The sequence below is a fragment of the Myodes glareolus genome, chromosome 5 (genome assembly GCF_982192425.1).
Source record: "Myodes glareolus chromosome 5, mMyoGla1.1, whole genome shotgun sequence".
NCBI classification, from domain to species: domain Eukaryota; kingdom Metazoa; phylum Chordata; class Mammalia; order Rodentia; family Cricetidae; genus Myodes; species Myodes glareolus.
The window spans coordinates 15574940-15596509 of NC_142030.1; the positions used below are offsets into that span (position 1 = coordinate 15574940).

General features: G+C 40.1%; 1 protein-coding gene across 2 annotated transcripts in view; it reads left to right on the forward strand.

The window, feature by feature from the left end:
- Nucleotides 1–1917: 1917 nt before the first annotated feature.
- Ahctf1 (AT-hook containing transcription factor 1) overlaps nt 1918–21570 on the forward strand; it is a 56104-nt gene continuing 36451 nt past the window's right edge. The window contains exons 1-14 of one of the 2 annotated variants that reach the window (XM_085687635.2): nt 1918–2241; nt 5986–6113; nt 9584–9837; nt 11869–12049; nt 12730–12937; nt 13819–13935; nt 14486–14570; nt 15887–16037; nt 17479–17611; nt 17704–17885; nt 18398–18459; nt 19024–19152; nt 20070–20160; nt 21435–21524. In XM_085687635.2, the coding sequence (XP_085543761.2) occupies nt 5993–6113; nt 9584–9837; nt 11869–12049; nt 12730–12937; nt 13819–13935; nt 14486–14570; nt 15887–16037; nt 17479–17611; nt 17704–17885; nt 18398–18459; nt 19024–19152; nt 20070–20160; nt 21435–21524 (1804 nt within the window). In that variant the 5' untranslated portion in view covers nt 1918–2241; nt 5986–5992. Of the gene's footprint in view, nt 2242–2403; nt 2628–5985; nt 6114–9583; nt 9838–11868; nt 12050–12729; nt 12938–13818; nt 13936–14485; nt 14571–15886; nt 16038–17478; nt 17612–17703; nt 17886–18397; nt 18460–19023; nt 19153–20069; nt 20161–21434; nt 21525–21570 lie in introns of those variants that run through there. The other variant, XM_048436470.3, reaches the window with a different exon arrangement.

A 21570-nucleotide genomic window follows, 5' to 3' on the forward strand; every position in this document is an offset into this window, starting at 1 on the left:
CAGAGTCAGGCAGATCTCTGTGAGTTTGAGGCCACCCAGGTCTACAGAGAAGGTTCAAAGGCAGCCAGTGCTGTTACACAGATAAACCCTGTCTCAGAATAAATAAATAAATAAAAATAAAAAGAAGGCGACAGAATTGAAAGGCAAAATGCAACAAGTAGGAGAATTAGCGGTTAAGAAGGGTGTTTATTCACATTGGAACACTGGACTTAACTCCCTAGGTCCAAATGAGAAGCAGAAGGAGGGAGAATGTGAGCAAGAAAGGCAGGACTAGAGGGAACCTTCATCTGACAATAGATGGAGATAGAGACGGAGACCCACATTGGAGCACTGGACTGAGCCCCCAAGGTCCAAATGAGGAGCAGAAGGAGAGAGATCATGAAAAAGGAAATTAGAACCGTGTGGGGTGCGTTCACCCTCGGATACAAGGGGACTAATCGAAAGAGAGCTCACCAAAGCCAGCTGGACTGGGACTGAACGAGCATGTGATCAAACCGGAGTCTCTAAATGTGACTGACATGGGGGCTGACTGAGAAGCCATTGTCAATGGCACTGGGTCTTGTTTTGTCTGCATGTACTAGCTTTCTGGGATCCTAGTCTGTTTGGATGCTCACCTTCCTTGACCTGGAGGGAGAGGGGAGGAACTTGAACTTCCCACAAGGCAGGAAACCCTGACTGCTCTTAGGACTGGAGTGGAAGGAGGGGAGGGAGTTGGGGGGGAGGAGGAGAGGGAGTGGGGGAAATGGGAGGGTGTGGGGAGGAGGGGAGGAAGTGGAAATTTTTATAAATAAATAAATTAATTAATAAAAAAAAGAAGGGTGTTTATTGGGGTGCGAAAAGACACACATGCAGCAAAGCACACATAGAAGAAGACCCTCTGCAAAGTAAAGGAGGGACTAGTGAAGCTGAAAAATCCACTCCCTTCTCGAGGCCAGATTTTTTGTTTGCTTGTTTGTTTTGTTTTTCGAGACAGGGTTTCTCTGTAGCTTTGGAGCCTGTCCTGGAACTAGCTCTTGTAGACCAGGCTGGCCTCGAACTCACAGAGATCCGCCTGCCTCTGCCTCTCGAGTGCTGGGATTAAAGGTGTGCACCACCACCGCCCAGCTCAGGGTTGTTTTGTTGGCTGTATGTAGTCTTCCTCCCTAGGGTCAGTCAGTTTGAAGACAGACAAGACGGTTGATTGACTGATCCCATATTGTTGTGTGATGTGTCCTGATCAGGCCTTAACCTTACCAAACCAGACCATCGGCAGGGGGTTGAGGAAGAAGCTGGCTCGCTTGGAAATTCGCCACAGCCCTTCTCCCTATCTGCCTGCCTAGCAAGGAATCTAATCCTGGTCTCTCAATACTAACAAATGAAAAAACAAATCAGAAAGGCAACAAAGGTTTGGCGTCTTGGAACCCAGAGCTTCGTGCATGCTAAGCACGTGCGCTAGCAGAATACACCCAGGTTTTGATAGATGACAAAAGATTAGACTTTTTGAAAAAATGAGTAAACGTTTCTCAACTCTGGGGTACGCTTTTTGCATGAAAAGTCGGAGCGCGGGATGGAAAACACGAGGCAAGCGTGGCAGTCAAAGAGAAAGGACGATCGCTTGGCTGCCAGCAGGAACCTCTGCCAGAATACCCGGGGCCACGAGCTTGGCAAGGCCTGCCACTCCCTACACCACGCCCAGCACGCAAAGCACCGTGGGACTTGTAGTCTTTCTCCCATCCACTCCTAGGAGGCGGGGAGACCCTGCCTTTTACGTAAATGAACCATTCTTCCCAAAGCAGTCTGCCATTTCTCCCTTTCCGCAAGGCCTAGCAGGGAGGGTTTGAAAATTCCCGCGGAGTCGGCACCCGAGGCCGGAACCCTCGCGAGAAGTCCGGGCCCCGCAGCGCGATCTGCGCTCGGCTCCCCGCCCTGGCCGCGATCCTTCTCTCGGCGGAGAGGCGGTGTGTGGGGTTCGGGCAGTGCGCCCGGGGTAGTGCGCAGAGCGCGGCCCGCGCAGTGCCATCCCAGTAAGTCGAGTCGCCAGCGGCGCGGACGCGGCGCGGGCAGCGGCCGAGTTCGAAGCCGGGATTGGACGGCCGGGCCGAGGCGCTCCCCAGGGCCTGAGAGGGTCGGAGAGTAGCTGAGCGAGAAGCGGCTTCCGCGGGCGGGGGCGCGCGCTGGGCCGTGTCTCCCGGGAGATGCTGTGACGGACTGCACGGAAGCAGCAGGCGCCACGGCTCTCGGCGGCCTGGCCCGCGGGCTCAGGTAGGACGGGGAGCGGCAGGCCCGCGCGCCGAGGGCGGGGCGGGCGGGACGGTGAGGCCCGGGCCTAGGTCGGGCGCTCTGCCGCGCGGGGAAAACGGCGTCCGCGAGCCGCGACCGGTGCGGCTCGTTCCAGCGCTCGGGCGTTAGTTACATAACCTCGGTGGCGAGCGCTGGCACATGGCGGCAGAGTCGCGGCTCCGCGCTTATCTCCCGCCCCCGTGGTCCGGATCTGGGCCGCCAGGGGCGGGCCTGACTCAAGACCCCGACCCGTCTTGGTGCAGCGGGTCGGTGGAGACCTTTGTGGGGCGTTCCCCGCGGACAGCGGCGGGCACTCTGAGTCTCTCCTACGTTGGCGTGTGCTCCACATGGTCCTGTGCTTGGCTCCGGTGAGTCCTGGGCGGGGAAGAAAGTTTGACTCGCGGTGGCGGGTCGTGCGGGCCACAGTAGTGAATGGATCTGGTACAGCACCTTTAAGATGACCGTGTCAAGAGCTCGTCTGCGAGCTTTACGGAAGATTACTTTTGCCTTTGGTTGACTTTTCGGGGAGTCGGTTATATTTGCTTTTAGAATTGATAGGTGGATGCGATCTGTTTGAGACAGGTGGTTTTTGTTGACTTTGTGGAACGGTTTTTTTTTTTTGATACCGTGGAGGATTGCATTCTGGTCCTCACATGCCAGGCAAGCGCTCTGCCACTGAGTTGTGTCCCCAACATGGGATCGGTTGGTTTTTGATTTCCCAAACGAACGGCATTCATTCTAGAGGTGTGTTGTTATAGGAAAATGAGTGTTGTTATTTTTGTTTATTTTTGATGCCAGTGATCAAAAGCTACCACCTCGCGCATGTTAAGCACGCGCTCCACCGCCGATCTTTACTTCAAGCCGCTGGCTTTTTGTTTTTGTTTTTAAAAACTTGACAGTTGGAGACACATTTCAAAGAATGTGGGTTCTTTAGAACGAAACATAATTTGGCTTTTGATATCCTAAAGAATCCGCGGGCTTTAAGAACTGTCTTTGAGCTTTAACGGTCAGCTTCTTGGAAGACGGAAGTTACTGGAGTGAGTTTACTTATTTCATGTGGTGTTGGACAAACGCTATATGAAGACTATTCTGTGATTTATTTTGTACTTTTGGTGGTTCTGGGGATTGAACCTGTGACCTCAAACTACAGTGCTAGGCGCAGGAACCACCATTGAGCAACTCTCCTTTTACTTTTCTTTCTCTTTTTAGAGACAGTCATCCTACGTAGACCAGGCAGTCTTTATGCACGCCCCTTCCCTCAGCCTGGGAAATAGTTAGGATTACAGGCGTGAGGCACATAGTAACTTAGTATTCAAATGTTACCAGTCTGTAAAGCAACCTAATTATTTTGTAAACATTTAAAGTTGGGGCATAGATTTCCATTTAAATAAACCATTGCCCTTTTAGATCCTAACTTCATAAATTACAGGACTCCAAGAATGAAGTGTTCTCCGGGCTAGCTTGTCTGTTAGCATCTCTGTAGCGTGTCTATTCCGGCCAGCCTTATCTCACTGATTTTCTATTTCAGCCATACAGAATCAGCACCAGTCCTAGGCTCACATTCTTCAAAAGGTGTTTGATCTTCAGTTTGGCATGCCATCTTAACTTTTTAAAAAAATTCTCAAGTTTTAAATCCTGCCCCTAACTACCACCTTTTGGCTGTATTCTTTTTTTTTAATCTCAGTTTGTTTCTTTCACAGCATATGTATCTCTATTGTAGCATTTATTCCTGTGTCTGATAGTGTGATTGTGAATGCCCTCTTGTAGAATGTAAACTTCTGGAGGCCAGGATGTAGATCTCTGCCCTTGGAGTCTACTTTTCCCAGCACAGTGTTTTAAAAGTTGATAGCTAGGAATGATGGTGGGAAATGGAGGTGGAAAATTTAAGGAGTTCAAGTCCAGCCCGGACTTCATGAAATTCCTCCTGAAAATGACAAGCAAAAAGTAAAGCAGTGGGTGATTAATGTTTGGATTAAACTAGAAAGAATTGATCCACTTGCTTTTAGATCCGATATTGTCTTTGGTGGTAGAATTCATTTACTTGGAAGATGTATATATTTCACTTCAAAAACTGGGTTATGCTATTTTGTTTAAATGTTCTAGCATTATAGATTTTGTTTTTCATAATAGTGATATTTAAAAATAAAAGAAGCCAGGCAGGGGTGGCGCACGCCTTTAATCCCAGCGCTCGGGAGACAGAGGCAAGCAGATCTCTTGAGTTCGAGGCCAGCCTGGTCTTCACAATGAGTTCCAGGGCAGGCTCCAAAGCTACAGAGAAACCCTGTCTCAAAAAACATAAAAAATAAATAAAAGTAGAAGAAGCTAAATATTGAGGGTTTTTAAAATTACATTTATAATTTATTTTGGCACATACCTTTAATCTCAGTGCTTAGGAGACAGAAGGAGGAGGATGTCTGAGAATTTGAGGCCAGCTTGTTTTACAAAGTAAGTTTTTTCTCCCTTTTTTAAAAATAATCTGATTATACATAGTAGGCTGTGTCAGATTGGATTCTAATTCACCCTGCCCTGTCTTTTTCCTGTTAGGAGTCTTGAAATTCATGAATGAAAATCTAGTGTATTTTCCCCTCTCTACATTAAACTTAGTCTTGCTGTCTCTTTCAAGTGATTTTTTTTAACCTGCTTCTTTACCTTTTGAACATTGAAGCTGTTCCTGAAGCAGAAAGCTTGTATAGTAATTTTGAGAGCATAGACTTGCATGAATAGCTGTGAACTGGTCTAAAACTTAGCATCTAGGCCAGAATGTCCTGCAAGTTGTGCCTCCCAAACATTAAGATTATAGGTCGGTGACACCATGTTTAGCCTGAGGAGTCTGCCCCTTTGGAACATTAAAGTGTATTAAACAAGATAGGCTCACCAGGACTAGATTTGATAGGTAATATTCAAGACCAAAGCCAACTTGTCTCAGGATTCTATTGTCTACCCCTCCCCATCCTCTCTGCTTTTCATCTCAGTTATTCAGAAAGATGCTTTTGTATTTAACCAGAATTTCTGGTTTTATTTTGTATGTATGGGTGTTTTGCCTGCGTGTATATATGTGAACCACACACGTGCTGCAAACCTGGTACCTGTTGGAGGTCAGAAGAATGCATTGGATCCCCTGGAACTGGAGTTGTGTTGGTGGTTGTGAGCCACCATGGTGGTACTGAGAACCAAACCTGTATCTTCCCCAAAAGCAAAAAGTGTTCTTAACCACTGAACTGTATATCACAGCCCTACTTTTTGGTTATTTACAAGTCACAAAGGGACTTTAGTCTTATATAAGAAATTAAAGATAATTTAGATTTTTTTTCCTTTCTATCTAGTAAAATATAGATATTAGATTCAATTTTTGAGGTTTTGCTGGGGATTCTGAACATTACAGAGTTTCTCTCCCCCCCCTTTTTTAACTGAAAAATCAACTTTTTCAGGGTTGAAAATGTTAGTTCAGAGGTATTGGGTTCAATTCCCAGCATATTAAAAGGAAAAGGAAAGAAGTGTGGAAAAGAGATAACTCCGTGGGATAGTCCCCTGTTTGCCTGAAATATTTTTTTAGGAAGTAGATTTTTATAGGCGAGACTGTGTTAGACCATATGTACACACTTATCTTACTTTGTTTACTTTTGTATGTGGCTCACTTTCCCTCACATTCACCTGACAAGAAATAATGAAGTGTACTGTTCAATAGAACAAATATACTAATTTTATTTTTTAAAAAAATATTTACAGTGGAAGCATGCAAGACTTAACAGCTCATGTGACGAGTGATCTCCTGTATTTCCCAGAAGTGACTATTGAAGCTCTTGGAGAAGATGAGATAACATTAGAGTCCGTGCTTCGTGGAAAGTTTGCTGCAGGTAAATAACATCGATGAAGATTCACTATTTTGTAACTACAGCTCAGTGGTAAAGTGTTTGCTGCCTGGCCCTACTCACAGTCCTAGATTTAGTTTCCATTACACTTCACACTCACACGCACACCTATACATACATACACACACACGTGTGCGCACAAATGACCGCATGCATGAATGCAGAAGGGTCTCAACAGTTAAGAGCACTTGCTACCTAATCATGAGATCAGAAGGTGGGATGTTGGGCCACTCATAAACCAATAATTTCAGCTTCGAGAGATCTAACATTCTTTTGGCCTCCACAGGTAATCACACAGAGACAAATACACCCACACATAAGTACAATAAAATAAGTCTTTTTATTTGTTTGTTTTTATTTTTCAAGACAGGGTTTCTCTGTGCAACAGCCCTGGTTGTCCTGGAATTAGCTCTTGGAGACTAGGCTGGCCTCGAACTCACAGAGATTCTCCTATCTCTGCCTCACAAGTGTTGGGATTAAAGGCATACGCCACTACCTCCTGGCTAAATAATTTTTTTTTTAAGAAATTTACCAGTTAAGTTTGTAAAAAAGTTTTAGTATCTATTAAAAAACCAACTTAGAATATTATATAATACCTATAGTTACGTATGTAAAGCTATATTCTTTGGAACAATCATTAAATTTATGGGGCAGTGTATTCTAATTGTTTTTCTTATTTAAAACTCAGTGGGATGGGGAGACAATTTATTATAGGCATGAAGACCTGAGTTCCAAATCTGCAACATATATGTAAAAGTAGGGCATAATAGTATATACCTAATCCCAGCATTGCTGTGAGGAGACAGGTCCTCCCCAGCCATTGTAGTCAAAATGGGGAGCTCCAGGTTCAATGAAAGACAAAAAACCGTAAAAGATACCCAAAGTTGACTCCTGGTCTCCTTATGAGCAATCATACCTACACACATGTATATATACATGCCTAGCTATACACCTATAACCCTGGCGCTGTGTGGGTGGGGGCAGAAAGATCACTGGGGCTTACTGCCTGCCATCCTAATGCCAAATTCAGTGAGAGGCCTTGTCCCAAGGGAATGAAACAGGATACCCAATATCTTCCTCTGGCTTATGCACTCATTGATATGTGCAAATGACTATAACCTCATTTTCTTATCTGGGAAGAAGTTAGTAATTCTAAAAAAATATTTCCCTGCAAAAAATTAGAATGCTTATTATAAACTTTTAGGGTTTTTGTAGTTTTTATTATAAACTTTTTTAGGAAACTCTTATTTTATTGTTTATTGTTGTTAGGGTGCCTTAAATCTCAGGAGTCCACCTGCAACTGGCCTTCCAGGGAACAAGGCCATGTTGGCTTCTTAACATAGGTACATTATAACATTTTCTTTTCTCAGCAATAGAAGAAAAACTGACAAATGAAACGAAACCAACTAAACATCCAAAACTGAAAGGATATACTAGCCACCTGACATTGTGGTACTATTCATTTCTTGAAGAGACTGTATCTCAAAATGTAATAGGTGTGCATATATTTCAAATGGTACAAAGTAATACTAGATTCAAATTAGAAGATGGCCGTTCATCATGAATCTCTAAAATTTCCACAGAGAAGAACGATATACGTGGATTTATTTAGGGTTTTTGAGATAGGAGTGTCATGTGCCTTGACATATATGTACATGGAGGTCAGAGGACAGCTTGTCAAAGTAGTCCCGTTATTCCAAATGTGGGTCTCAGGGATTGAAATCAAATCATCAGGTCTTTACACACTGAGTCATCTCACCAGCCTGAAAATTCTCTCTTTAAAAAGCCATTTTTGCTGGGCAGTGGTGGTGTACGCTTTAATCCCAGCACTCCAGAGGCAGAAACAGGCTGATCTCTTTAGTTCGATACCAGACTGGTCTACATAGTCAGTTCCAGGGGAGCCAGGACTACATAGAGAAACCCTGTCTCAAAACAAAACAAAAAGCTATTTTCTTTTCTCCCCCTGCCCCAGGACAGGGTTTCTCTGTAGCTTTGGAGCCTGTCCTGGAACTAGCTCTTGTAGACCAGGCTGACCTCTAACTCACAAAGATATGCCTGCCTCTGCCTCCCAAGTGCTGGGATTAAAGGTGTGCACCACCACCGACCAGCAAAAGCCATTTTCAATGTTGTCAAAAAAAAAAATTGTGTCTTATTTGCTCTGGGATATCTAATTACACACAGTAGCTAGTCATACATAAAGATTTAATTTTTATGTTTTGAATGTTTTAGTTGCATATATGCATGTGTACAGTGTCAGTACAGGGCCCTTGGAGGTCACAATTTGCTGGTGACTCCTTGTCAGTTCTTCTGGTCAGAGTCTCCCCAGCAGGATGGGACCCCATAACTCTTGTAAGTTGAGCTTTCCCAGCTGAGTACAAGTTTGTTTACTTTTTGAATCTCCTGGGGATAAGGTTTCCATTAGAAAAAAATTGTTACAGGATAATAATGGGCATTTCCATGGTAGTGGTAAAGTTACTGTCATTCATCTAGTTGCTCACATGAAAATGTAGGATCTGTTTAGTTTGGATTTTGTTTTCCCTTGACACAAGGAAACTACGTAGTTCCCTTCTTGTTGTGTCTCCTAAATACTGGGATTACAAGCATGCCCCACCATATCCAGTTTAGGGTTTATTCTTAATTCTTTTTGTTTGTTTTTTAAGTTTTGCTTAGTGGCTGAGTAACATTCAACAAATTAGATTGGTATTTACCTACTTTGGGCTATCCAGTGACTTTAAAGACAGAGGAATGCAATTTGGATAGGATTAGGAGACAAAGGGAATTCTGATATTTTCTATGGTTTTCTTCTAAGTTTATAAACTCTAAGATTACCACAACTCCTGTTTTGTAGTTCTTATTGTCTCTGAAGTGTTGGGGTTTCCAAGTCGTGCCACAATGCCTGATCTTAGGAGCTACTTATGTAGACTTGGGTTAATTTTGTACCTGTATGACTTTAGATAAGTTAAAATGCATTAAATTTGAGGTTGTTTTATGTTCTACTGAACATATAAGGAGTAAATAAAATGATGAATTTGGGTACTATATGGTCTCTTTAGTGCTTGATTTTATTTGTTTGGTTGGTTGGTTTGTTTTTTTGAGACAGGGTTTCTCTGCAGCTTTGGAGTCTGTCCTGGATCTAGCTATTGTAGACCAGGCTGGCCTTGAACTCACAGAGAGCCTCCTGCCTCTGCCTCCCAAGTGCTGGGATTAAAGACGTGTACCACTACCGCCCAGCTAGTGCTTGATTTTATATGTTGTAGTTGATCTTTATTTTATTTATATTTGAGGATTGCTGTACTCTCTAAATGCTTTGCTTTGCATTCAGGAGGGATTTGTAATTGTTTGTGTAATAAAGTTAAGTATTCATATCTAAAAGAGCTAACTACTAGATTTGTTATGTTGCAGTGGCATTGCAATAAACAGTGATTTTGCTTCTTTTTTTTTTTTTTTCTCCATAGGGAAAAATGGACTAGCATACTTAGCTTGTGGTCCACAACTTGAAGTTGTAAACTCTCTAACCGGAGAACGGTTATCTGCATATAGATTCAATGGAGTAAATGAACAGCCTCCTGTAGTCCTTGCAGTGAAAGAATTCTCTTGGCATAAGAGAACTGGATTGTTAATAGGATTGGAAGAAGCAGAAGGGAGTGTTCTGTGTCTTTATGACCTTGGAATATCAAGAGTGGTCAAAGCTGTTGTTCTTCCTGGAAGGGTATGTACTGTTTAAGATAGTTTTGCTCTCTAGACTGAAAGCTTACAAGATGTGTTTGCCTTAAAGACTATTTGAACTGTACCTGTACAATTAATATTTTCATGCAATTATCACCTTCAGTATAAAGTTCAAAATTTATTTTTAGTTAAGGGTGGTGTGCGTGTGTGCGTACATGCATCACATGCTCATGTGGAGGTCAGAGGACAACTTGTGGGACTCAATCCTTTGCTTTTCCCTTTATGTGGATCCTAGGCATCAGATTCAGGTTGTCAGACTTGTATCATTGTCAGCAAGTAGCTTTACTATCTGAACCATCTTACCAGCCTCTTCAAAAATTCTAACGTAAGATGATCAGGCATGGTGGTGCACACATTTTATTCTCACTCAGGTGCATCTCTTGAGTTCAAGCCAAGACCCTTCTATGTATATAGTAAGTTCCAGGTAAGTTAGGGCTACACAGTGAGACCCTCTCTTAAAAAAAATAAAGCGAAACAATACAAAAGCTGAATATAAGTCATTTAGATTGTCTGTACCCCCCCCCCTTTTAAAAGATTTTGAAATTTATACTGAGCTGTGGTGGCATAGGCCTTTAGTCCCAGCACTCAGGAGGCAATGGCAGGTGGATCTTTGTGAGTTGGAGGCCAGCCAGGTCTACAAGAGCTAGTTCCAGGACAGGCACCAAAGCTACAGAGAAATCCTGTTTCAAAAAAACTTAAGATTTTGAAATTTAATTTGTTATGAGTGTTTTGTATACATGTATGTCTGTATACTGTATGCATGCAATAAACCATAGAGGCTAGAAGAAGGTATTGAATTTTCTGGAACTGAAGTTAAAGATGGCTATTAGCCATCATTTGGGTACTGGGAATTGAATCCTGCACCTCTGGAAGAGCAGCCTAATTAGCCATTTCTTTAGCCCTGGTTTTACCGCCTTTGGTAGAAAATACAACAAACATCTTGTCTGGGGTGGTATGCACATTGGCTCTTTTGCCATTATGTTATTTGGAAGGTTTCTTAGTCACTGTTCAGTTGTTGTTGAAGAGATACTATGACCAAGGCACCTCTTAGAAAAGATCACGTTTAATTGGGGACTTGCTTACAGTTTCAGAGGCTTAATCTATTATAATATGGAGGGAGCATGTGGCAGGCAGGTAGGCATGGAGAAGTATTTGAGAGCTACATACGTCCTGATCCATAAGCAGAGAGGAAGACAATCTGAGCCTATTGTGGGTTTTTGAAACCTCCCCCTCTCCCCTCTGTAACACCCTTCCTACAAGGTCAAATCCACTCCAACAGGGAAACACTGCCTAATCCTTTTATTCTTTTCAAACAGGTCTACTCTCTGGTGACTAATCAAATAGATGAGACTGTGGGGGCCATTCTTATTCAAACCACCACAGAAGGTTAAACTAAAATTTTCTGGAATGATTAGTTTACATTGGGTAATTCTAAAGTGACTGCTTAAGAGTGATAAAATAAAACATTATAGGTTTACGTTGTATAGTTAACAAATTTATGATTTTTAGGTTTGTGTTCCAAGCTTCAATTTTATCTTTAAACAGATAATTGCATATAGTTCAGTAAAAAGATTATATAAACATTAAGTGAGCCAGTTATTAAATGACAAGCATAGACTAAGCTATCAGTAAACATCAGTTAATTTTCTTTTATTTGTTTATTCTGTTTTTTGAGACGGGGTTTCTCTTTAGCTTTGGTGCCTGTCCTGGCAATTTTTCTGTAGATCAGGCTGGCCTCAAACTCACAGAGATCCACCTGTGTCTGCCTCCCAAGTGCTGGGATTAAAGACGTGCACCACCACTGCCTGGCCAGTTTTTTATTATATTGAAATAATAGCATAATTATGTAGTATAACTGAGAATTCAACTGTGTTTAGGATTTATAAATATCATGCAATTATGATTCTATATAATGTTTAAGTCTGTTAAAGTTACTAATATCAGTTCTTATTTGTTGGACAGTTGGTTGTATTTCCTCACTTTAGAAAAGCTAATCACATATTCTGGTTCCTAGGTAACAGCTATTGAGCCTATAATTAATCATGGAGGAGCCAGCGCTAGTACCCAGCATTTACATCCAAGTCTTCGATGGCTTTTTGGAGTGGCAGCTGTGGTAACTGATGTTGGACAGATCCTTCTTATTGACCTATGTTTGGATGACTTGTCCTGTAGTCAGAATGAAGTAGAGGCATCAGGTAATTTAGTTTTGGGGGCTTTTGGTGTTTTTTTTTTTAATTTTTTTTTTAATTTTTTATTTATTTATTTATTTATTTATTTATTTTGAGACAGTGTTTCTCTGTGTAGCCCCAGCTGTCCTGGGACACGCTCTGTAGACCAGGCTGGCCTTGAACTTACATAGATCTGCCTGCCTCTGCCTTCCAAGCCTATTTAATGAGACTTTCTCAAGAAAAATGGAAGGAAATGGTAAAAGGCTAATTATTTGTTTCCATATATATACTAATAAGATATATTTTTAAAATTTTTATAAATGTTTTTTCCTGCATATACCTATGATGACATTAGGCATTCTGGGAACTGGAGTTGTGTACATGTATAGAGAGCTCAGGAACATCTCTGTGGATTCAGTCCTCTTCATCTTCTCTTTATTTTAAAATCTTTTATTTTGTATACATGTATGTGAGTATGTATAAGAGGACATGTGTGCCATGGCTACATGTGGAGGTCAGAGGACAACTTGCAGGAGTTGTTTCTCTCCTACCATGTGGATCCCAGGAATTGAGTTCTTAGTGGCAGGTATTTTTTATCAGGTGAGCCATCTCGACAAGCCCTGTGTATACCTTTACATGGAGTCTAGGAATTGAACTCTGCTGGCCCTTACTTAGTTTCTTAATCTTATTATTTTTTTTTATTTTAGACCTTGAAGTTATAACTGGTATCCCAGCTGAAGTACCACACATCAGAGAGAGCGTAATGAGAGAAGGGCGCCACCTGTGTTTCCAGTTAGTAAGCCCATCAGGAATTGCCATTTCTACTCTGAGTTACATCAACAGGACAAATCAGCTTGCTGTAGGCTTTTCTGATGGCTACTTAGCGCTTTGGAATATGAAAAACATGAAAAGAGAGTAAGTATAATTCTTTTTCTCTTAGTTGATTGCTTTTTTTAAAAAATATAATGTATTATTTGAAAATTACTATAAGAAAAATGACAGGATAGTCATGGTTTGATAAAGGAATTAGCCTGTGAGTTTAGGTTGGTGTGTGTGCCTACACGTGTCACAATGTGCATATGACTGTTAGGACAACTTGCAGGAGTCTCTTCTCTCCTTATACCATGTAGATCCCAGAGATTAAATTCAGGCCATCAGACTTTATAATATATTGTCTATAGGCTGAACCATCTCATAAGCCCTCATACTGTTTTTATAATAGAAAATTGACTTATACCCAAAGGGCAGCTAGTCATGGATAAATGTCATCATGTCTCTAGCGCTGAGGAAATAGAGGCAGAAGGACTTTTAAATAGAGGCAGAGTTACTTCTAAATAGAGGCAGAGTTTCAGACTAGCTTCAGCTACTTAGCTAATCTGAGAGCAGCTTAGGTGACATGAGAGTGTCTCAAAGAAGCAGATGAACAAACAGCAGCAATGATAAAATTCCCAATGGTTAAGTTGGAATATTGTGGCAGTTCTGTCTCTTCTACTCTTTGAGGAAGGTTATAGTATGGTATGTATTCATGTGACTCTTAAAAGCTAGTTATCACATAAGTATACACATGTGATTTAGCAGTTGTCATCCTGTACTACCTGGGAGTGATAGATAACTTGGCATGGTCTTACCCTCCCTTGTGTTCTTGAAGGTAAGATGACTTGAGTCCCCCAAATCACTGAATTTAGGAACATACGAACAGCGCCTTCTTAACTCAAATTTTTATACAAGGCACTTTTTTCTCACATTGATAAAATTTAAACCTAAAAATAAGCAATGTATTATTTTGTTTGTTTTAGGTATTATACACAGCTGGAAGGTGGAAGGATTCCTGTCTATGCAGTTGTTTTTCAAGAACCTGAAAATGATCCTCGTAATTGCTGTTACTTATGGGCTGTTCAGTCCACACAAGATAGGTTAGTATGCCTGTGGTTTTTAAAAATACATGTCATGAAGGCTGACGATATAGCAGGAGAGGAGTCAAACTGGAACAGTTTGTTTCTTATGAAGTTGGAATACATTACCACTGCCAGATATGATGATAGCACACTTCATGCTCTGTGTGCATTGTACCTGATTCATTTGGTGTCTTGTTTCATGTCCTTGTACTCTCTCTTTCGTGTGGAGCTTGATCTCCATAGGTAGAGTGTGGAGGGTAAAGAGCACGTCTCTGAAGGGTGCTCTCTGTACTTGCCATGGGGTGGTTCTGTTCATACTCTTAGGGCCAGGACTCAGTGGGTGCAAAGGAAGCTAGGAAATGCAGTTGATAGTTTTAGGCAGCCATATATTTAAAATACACTTACTGAAGGAGGAATATCCAGTAGACTGTGCCACATACTACATTAATTACATTTTGTACAAACAAGAACATAATCTATTCTGTACAACTGTAGTTTGTCACATGCATTTAATGTGTTATGTAAGCTCCATGTTTTAGTGTTGTGGGTAATTTCTCTTTTCTTTCAGTGAAGGGGATGTTTTGAGTTTGCATCTGCTTCAGCTGGCTTTTGGTGACAGAAAATGCTTGGCGTCAGGGCAAATCTTATACGAGGTAAGTGGTTAATTAGAATATTACCATTTGGGGGGTTTAGTTTTGTTTTCTGTTTTTTGTTTTGTCGAACTGAAGTTTCTTATTTAAATGAAAGTTGTATTTATCCTATAGTGGAAGAAATACTAGGTTAGTGAGCATGAGCTTTCTAATACTTTTCACCTAGTTTGCCATTGCAGTTCTCTAAATTTTTCTGGGTATTTTCCCCCCAGAATAGAGACTGGACTAAATTGATGTTTGTGACCTAACTGTAATGCCCAGTAGACATGCTCTTAACTTTTTCCTAGCAGGTCAAGCAATATATGCCATGGGAGTACTCATGCACTAGTAGCTAGAGTATAAAGTGGAATACCCTAGGCCAGTAACTCTATTTCTGTTTTTTCATATAAATTCTTAAGAATAGGATTATTTTTTTTTCATTTTTTTGAGACAAGGTCTCACTACATAGCCCTGGCTGTCATCCTAGAACTTGCCTTGCCACAAAAGATGAAATATTAATTCATAATCAAAAGAGAAACTTTTATTCAATAAGTAAGATTGGTTTTTAACACACACCCCCCCCCCCTTTCTTTTTTCTGAGACAGGGGATCACTATGTAGCTCTGACTGCACTGGAACTCATTATGTAGATAAGACTGGCCTCGAGGTCACAGAGATCTGCCTGCCTCTGCCCACTGCTGGAATTAAAGACTTAGAATTCTCTCTTTATTGTTTTATTGTTTTTAATTTTTCAAGACAGGGTTTCTCTGTATCTTTGGAGCCTGTCCTGGAACTAGTTCTTATAGACCAGGCTGGCCTCAGATTCACAGAGATCCACCTGCCTCTGCCTCTGAAGTGCTAGGATTAAAGGAATACGCCACCATTGCCCAGCTAGAAATCTTTCTTAATGACAGATTCTTTATATCTATCAAAAGGCTGAGATGTTTCTCAGGAAAATACATAGTTATTAGAGTTTATGGATGCCTTAAAACCTATTCAGATACCTAAACACTAAGTTCTGAAAGCCTTTTAAAGAGTTGAGAAAATGTAGCTATTGGTAACAGTCCTCTTTCTCAATTTTATAACTTTGGTTAGAAAATTTAAAAGTCACCTGAGCATTCTGATATCTCTACCTTTTACAACAGTTATTGGTGATTATTTTGAGAGGGGAAATCTAGCTTGATATTTGCATTTATAGTTATGTGTGTATAATTTTATAAGCCTTTGGAGTAATTAGTTCTTTAAAGCTTTTGTGTGCAAAAACTTTTAGCATGGAAATACATTATGTTAGAACACTTTTATTTAGCTAATACTAAAATTTGTGCTTATTTTATGTTGCAGGGATTAGAATACTGCGAAGAAAGATATACACTGGATCTATCGGGTGGCTTGTTCCCCTTAAGGGGACAGACTAGCAATACTAAATTGTTGGGATGCCAGAGTATAGAGAGATTCCCATCTCATGGTGACAGGGAAGAAAGTATGAGAGAAGGTTGGTTAAAAGTACTCTTAATGGGGGGAGTGAGAGGGAAATGGGAGGTGGGGAGGAGGTGGAAATTTTTAATAAATAAAATAAAGGTACTCTTAATATTTTGTGTGATGACTTAAGATTTATGACAGATTTCAAGAACTAATATTTCTGACAGCTGAAAATTAAGATTCTGGTTATGTCATTTATTTAGGCTCTTAGGTCTTGCTTTCTGGATTGCTATACAGAAGTGAAGAATGAAAGTTCCTTGTGTTTGATTCCAATTCAACACCAAGACCGTCTTCATTTTAATTAGTGTAACTTGTCTTTGGATGTTTTTCTTTGTGGTTTTTGTTATTTATCTTATTTATTTTTAGCTATGCAGTGTTTACCTTCATTTCCCCCCTCCTCCAATTTTTCTTAGTATTTCTTCCTTCTGGGCAAAGATCCTGGGGTAGATTTCTTTAAATGCCACATTGATCCATTTTCCATTTCTTTTCCCTTAGGTGTAGCCTTTGGAGATGCCTCAGGGCCTTTGGCTGTACATGTATCTAGATACCTTATTTTAGTGAGTTCATTCATCCCAGAGATGTCCTGGGTCAAAGTTCTCACATTTTAATTTGTGATCTTGTTTCCACATCCAAATGAACTTGTCAGAAACTTAATGTTCCATCTCTCTTCTCATTCCCTGTCCACATCTTCCTTCCGTTTTCAGTTGCCATTAGGGGTATCTGATGTTTTTGCTTTTCTCTTCCTGTCAAGTCCCCTTCTGGTGCCGTTCCACTGCCACAGTCTAGGTATTTGTTTGTTTTGTCTTCACCATTTGGCTAGATCTGTCTTTTTCAACTAAGTTCCTGTCTTTCTCAACTAAGTTCCTCTAAAGAAATAGACCTCAGTAGTTAATGGCTCAGCTGTTAAGAGCACTGCCTGCTCTTCTAAAGGTCCTGAGTTCAATTCCCAGCAACCACATGGTGGCTCACAACTGTCAGTAATTAGATCTGGTATCCTCTTGAGGAAGAGGTCAGTCTCCTCATCAACTTAGACCATGAAACCCACTTTGGACAAGTTTCAACAGATAAGGGCTGCCCATGCATGTTCAGCATTACCAGGGCATAAATTTTAGTTTTTACTTAAAGACATATATTTGATGTATTAGATTAACTTCTGTGCTAGCTGTATACCATCGTTGGGGGAATATTCTTTGAAGTCGCTTTGTATTTTCTACTTTGGTGTCTCAAAATCACTGAAGCATTACTAGCTGAAACAAAGCCTTTTGATGAGAACTTCCTAATAGCTAAAGAGGAACATCAGGGTATAAGTGAGACTCAAATGATAGAAATGTTTTTGATAAATCTATTGAAATATGAATTGAATATTACAGTGATTTTTGTATTGGTGTACTTTTAGATTCTTTATTCTGTTTTTGAAAAATAGTTGAGTTTTTTGTTTGTTTGTTTGTTTGCAGCTCTCTCCCCTGATACTAGTGTTTCTGTCTTTACCTGGCAAGTGAATATATATGGACAGGGAAAGCCTTCTGTATATTTAGGACTATTTGACATAAATCGTTGGTATCATGCACAGATGCCAGATTCATTAAGGTATGATTTCTGTGTTTTCTCACCCCCTTCTTCTTCAGGTATTGTTATGCATAACTGGTCAGTGTCTCAGTACTTTTTAAATTTTCTTTTAGGTCAGGAGAATCTCTCCATAATTGCTCTTACTTTGCATTGTGGTCATTGGATTCAGTTGTAAGTAGAACTGCTCCACATGACATCTTGGACATACTAGTACATGAGAGAAGTTTAAACCGAGGGGTGCCTCCTTCATACCCACCTCCAGAGCAGTTTTTTAACCCAAGTACTTTTAATTTTGGTATGTATTTTCATAATATTTTGAGGAAAATAATGTATAAATGTATGTCAGTTGTATATTGGTTTAGTTCATATAGTGTCATCTGTTCATATCTCACTGGCATTTAACTTAGATAGCTTCTTTGATATACATATTTGCATATACATGAGAAATTTAGTGTGTTTGTAATCTAATGCTATTGTGAATCTTTTAGAATACGTCAGGTAATTTGTTAATGATTGTCACTGTCTCAGTAGAAAATATCTGAAGAGATTTACATAAGAATTTATTCTTGCTGGGTGTGGTGGCACATGCCATTAATCCCAGCCATGGCAGAGGCAGGAAGATCTCTTGAACTTTTAAGATCAGCTTGGTTCACATAGAATTCCAGGCCAGCCAGGAATACACAATGAGACCCTGTCTTTTTTTTTTTTTTCTTTAAAGAGGATGGTGGTTTATTCTATATAATAATTTAGTTACTTGCAGTAAACATTTAATTTGAATTTTAAAATCTTTTTTTTTTTCTTTTTAAGATGCCACTTGTTTGTTAAACTCTGGAGTTATTCACGTAACTTGTACTGGATTTCAGAAGGAGGTATGTATGAATTAACTACACACAGAGTGTGTGGTAATTGAACTGAAGTTGCATGTTAGAATATACATAATTTCATGGATTTAATCTTTCATGGTATTTGTATAAACGTACTCATCTTAAATAGTAGTTTCTGCCAGGTTTATGAGTTTAGCATCTTTAATACCTGTTTTAATGACAGCTTTCAAGAAGAGGCATTGAAGTGTTTTAGTAGCTTTATGTGGATGTTATGTACTTGACCGCCAAGTAAGTGAATAGGTCAGGCTGGTTGCTGGGTGGTTGCCTAGGAGACAGTGGTGGCTGTTCTCGAACTCATAGGTCTTCAGCGCTGCCTCCCTAGTGCTGGGTTAAAGACTGCACCGCAACTGTAACCCATCCTTTGTGTGGTGACTGGGGAGGGCTTCTCCTTGGCTCTTCTCAGAAATAATACAATGTTGACATGGGAATGATGAAAAATAGTTTTTTGTGGGTAATATGATGTGCAGGTGGGGTAGTCAGCTACTCATAAATAGCTGCTGTGACTTGAGCTTTAGTAAACCATGATAAAGAAACATTTCTCTATTACAGACTTTGACATTTTTAAAGAAATCGGGACCATCTCTCAATGAAGTCATTCCTGATAGTTATAATCGATGTCTTGTTGCTGGCCTTCTCTCACCAAGGCTTATTGACATTCAGCCTTCCAGTTTAAGTCAAGTGAGATATTTTACTGTATTCTTTTTTTCTTTTCAATTGTATGTTATTATCTCTATTGCAATATAAATATAAATCTATTCCTTTTTTTTTTCCCAAGTGAATAATGTGGTACCATGCTCATTTTAGATCCCCATGCTGTTGATCATGCTTGGGATTTGGCTTCCAAGTCACTTAACTTTGCTAGATGACTAGATGTAAGAACACTTGTTGCTCTTGCAGAAGACCCAGGTTCAGTTCTCAGGATTCATATGGTGACTTAGAACCATCTGCAACTCCAATTCCAAGGGGACCTGATGCCCTCTTTTGACTGCTGCAGGCACCATGCATTCATACACATGGTACACATATATACATGTAGGCAAAATACCTTAGTTTTTTGGGGTTTTGTTTGTTTTTTTAAAAAGCAATCACACATGAGTAGGCCTAGCAATGTAAGCATGTAAACCTAGTTACTGAGACAGCAAAGTCATAAATTAAAAGTTGGGCTGGGCCGCAGAGTGAATTCAAGGCTTGCTTGTCCAATTTAGTGAGACTCTATTTTAAAATAAAAGAGGACTGAGAATATATAACTCAGTAGTAGAGTGCTTACCTAACATCCTGGGCTCCAGTTTCAGTGTCTAGTACTGCCAATAAAAGTAAAAACAAACAGCTTTGAATTCCCATAGCTATCTAGTCATCTTCGTCCAACATGTCTTCTGGGTGTTCTGATTGCTGCTTATTACTGTCTGCTTTTCTTACTGTTTTGCCCGGGTTGGCCTCAAGCTTGTGGTCCTCTTGTCTAAGCCTCCCAAATGCTGGAATTCTAGGCATGTGATTTATTGTCTCTTTGCCTGTAGCCAAACTGGGGAGTCATAACTATTTCCCAGCCTTTCACTGCCTTTGATTTCATACTCTCTTTTTTCTTTAATATGGTTTAGGAAGAACAATTAGAAGCTATATTGTCAGCAGCAATTCAGACAAGTTCCCTGGGACTTTTGACTGGTTCCATCAGAACATGGATAACAGAAGGTAACAGTTTGATTTTGTAAAAAAATGCATATTTTTAAAATTACATTTGAGGTTTCACTTTTTAGTAAAACTTTCTGTGAGATAATTGTAAATTCACATAAACTTGTACGGCATAATAAAGTGAATCTGTGTATGCTTTATAACATTTTTCTCCCCCAGGTGAGGAAAGCAATCTAGCAAATTTCTTGTTCGCATTGTCACATCCAAGATCCTGAACATTGCCTTTCATATCTGCTTCCTTCTTGCCCGGTATCTGGGCACTAATCTGTTCAATACTGTTACAATTTTGTTATTTCTCATACTCATAAACTGAATCATACAGTATATAACTTTTATATACTTTTTCCACTCAGCTAAATTTCCTGGGGATACATTGTGTATTGTGTGTAACTTTTTTGCACATACACATGTGTATACGCTGCCCCCATATTCTGTTGTAAACCATTTGAAAGAAAACATCTTGTTTCTTAACTCATTTCAGTTTTATCTGAAAATAAGGTGCTCATCTATAAAATCTTTGTGATTTAAAAACGAAGGTTAACACTAATTGAGAACTTTCCAGTTCTGTTATATACCAGAATGTTTTATAGCTAGAGGGGTTTGGAGAAATAGATCATCTTTTGTGTTTTTGAGTTGTTTGAGGGATTTTGTTTGTTTGTTTTTCTAGATATGATTTCTCTGAGTAGTCCTGACTGTCCTGAAACACTCACTCTGTAAACCAGACTAACCTCAAACTCAGATTTGAATACTTCAGCCTCCTGAGTGCTGGAATTAAAGGCGTGGGCCTCTATGCCTAGCATGTTTTGACTCTTAATATTCCTTAATCTGGTGAAATTACTAAAATAAAATTTAAAAAACTATAGGCCTTGGCAGGTTTTTCCTTTGTTTCTTTTTTGTTGTTTGGTTGGTTGGTTTTGGTTTTTCCAGACAGGGTTTTCTTGTAGCTTTGGGGCCTGTCCTAGAACTCAAACTCATAGAGATCTGCCTGCCTCTGCCGTCGAGTACTGGGATTAAAGGTGTGTACCACCACTTGTTTTGTTTTTTGAATTGCTTATTGGTCTTCCTCATAACCACCTCCTACCCCTTCTCAACCTCATTAGGTTTTGTACCTTATGCAGCATAGTTCATACGATAAAGTGCACAAGAGACATTTGGTACAAATTGTTAAATTCATTAGCTTTGTTAAGGTGCTTCCTGTCTGGTTCCTCCTACAAAGAACTAATTTTCATTTTGGGGTTTGTAATCATTCTTTTCTTTTTCTTTTATACAATAAGAACAACCAAATTCTGCTGCTAATCTTCGATTTGTTCTTCAATGGACATGGAATAAGGTGGTTCTCACAAAAGAAGAATTTGACAGACTTTGTAAGTATAAGTCTGGATTCAGGGCAAATTTTAATAGTTAAAAGCT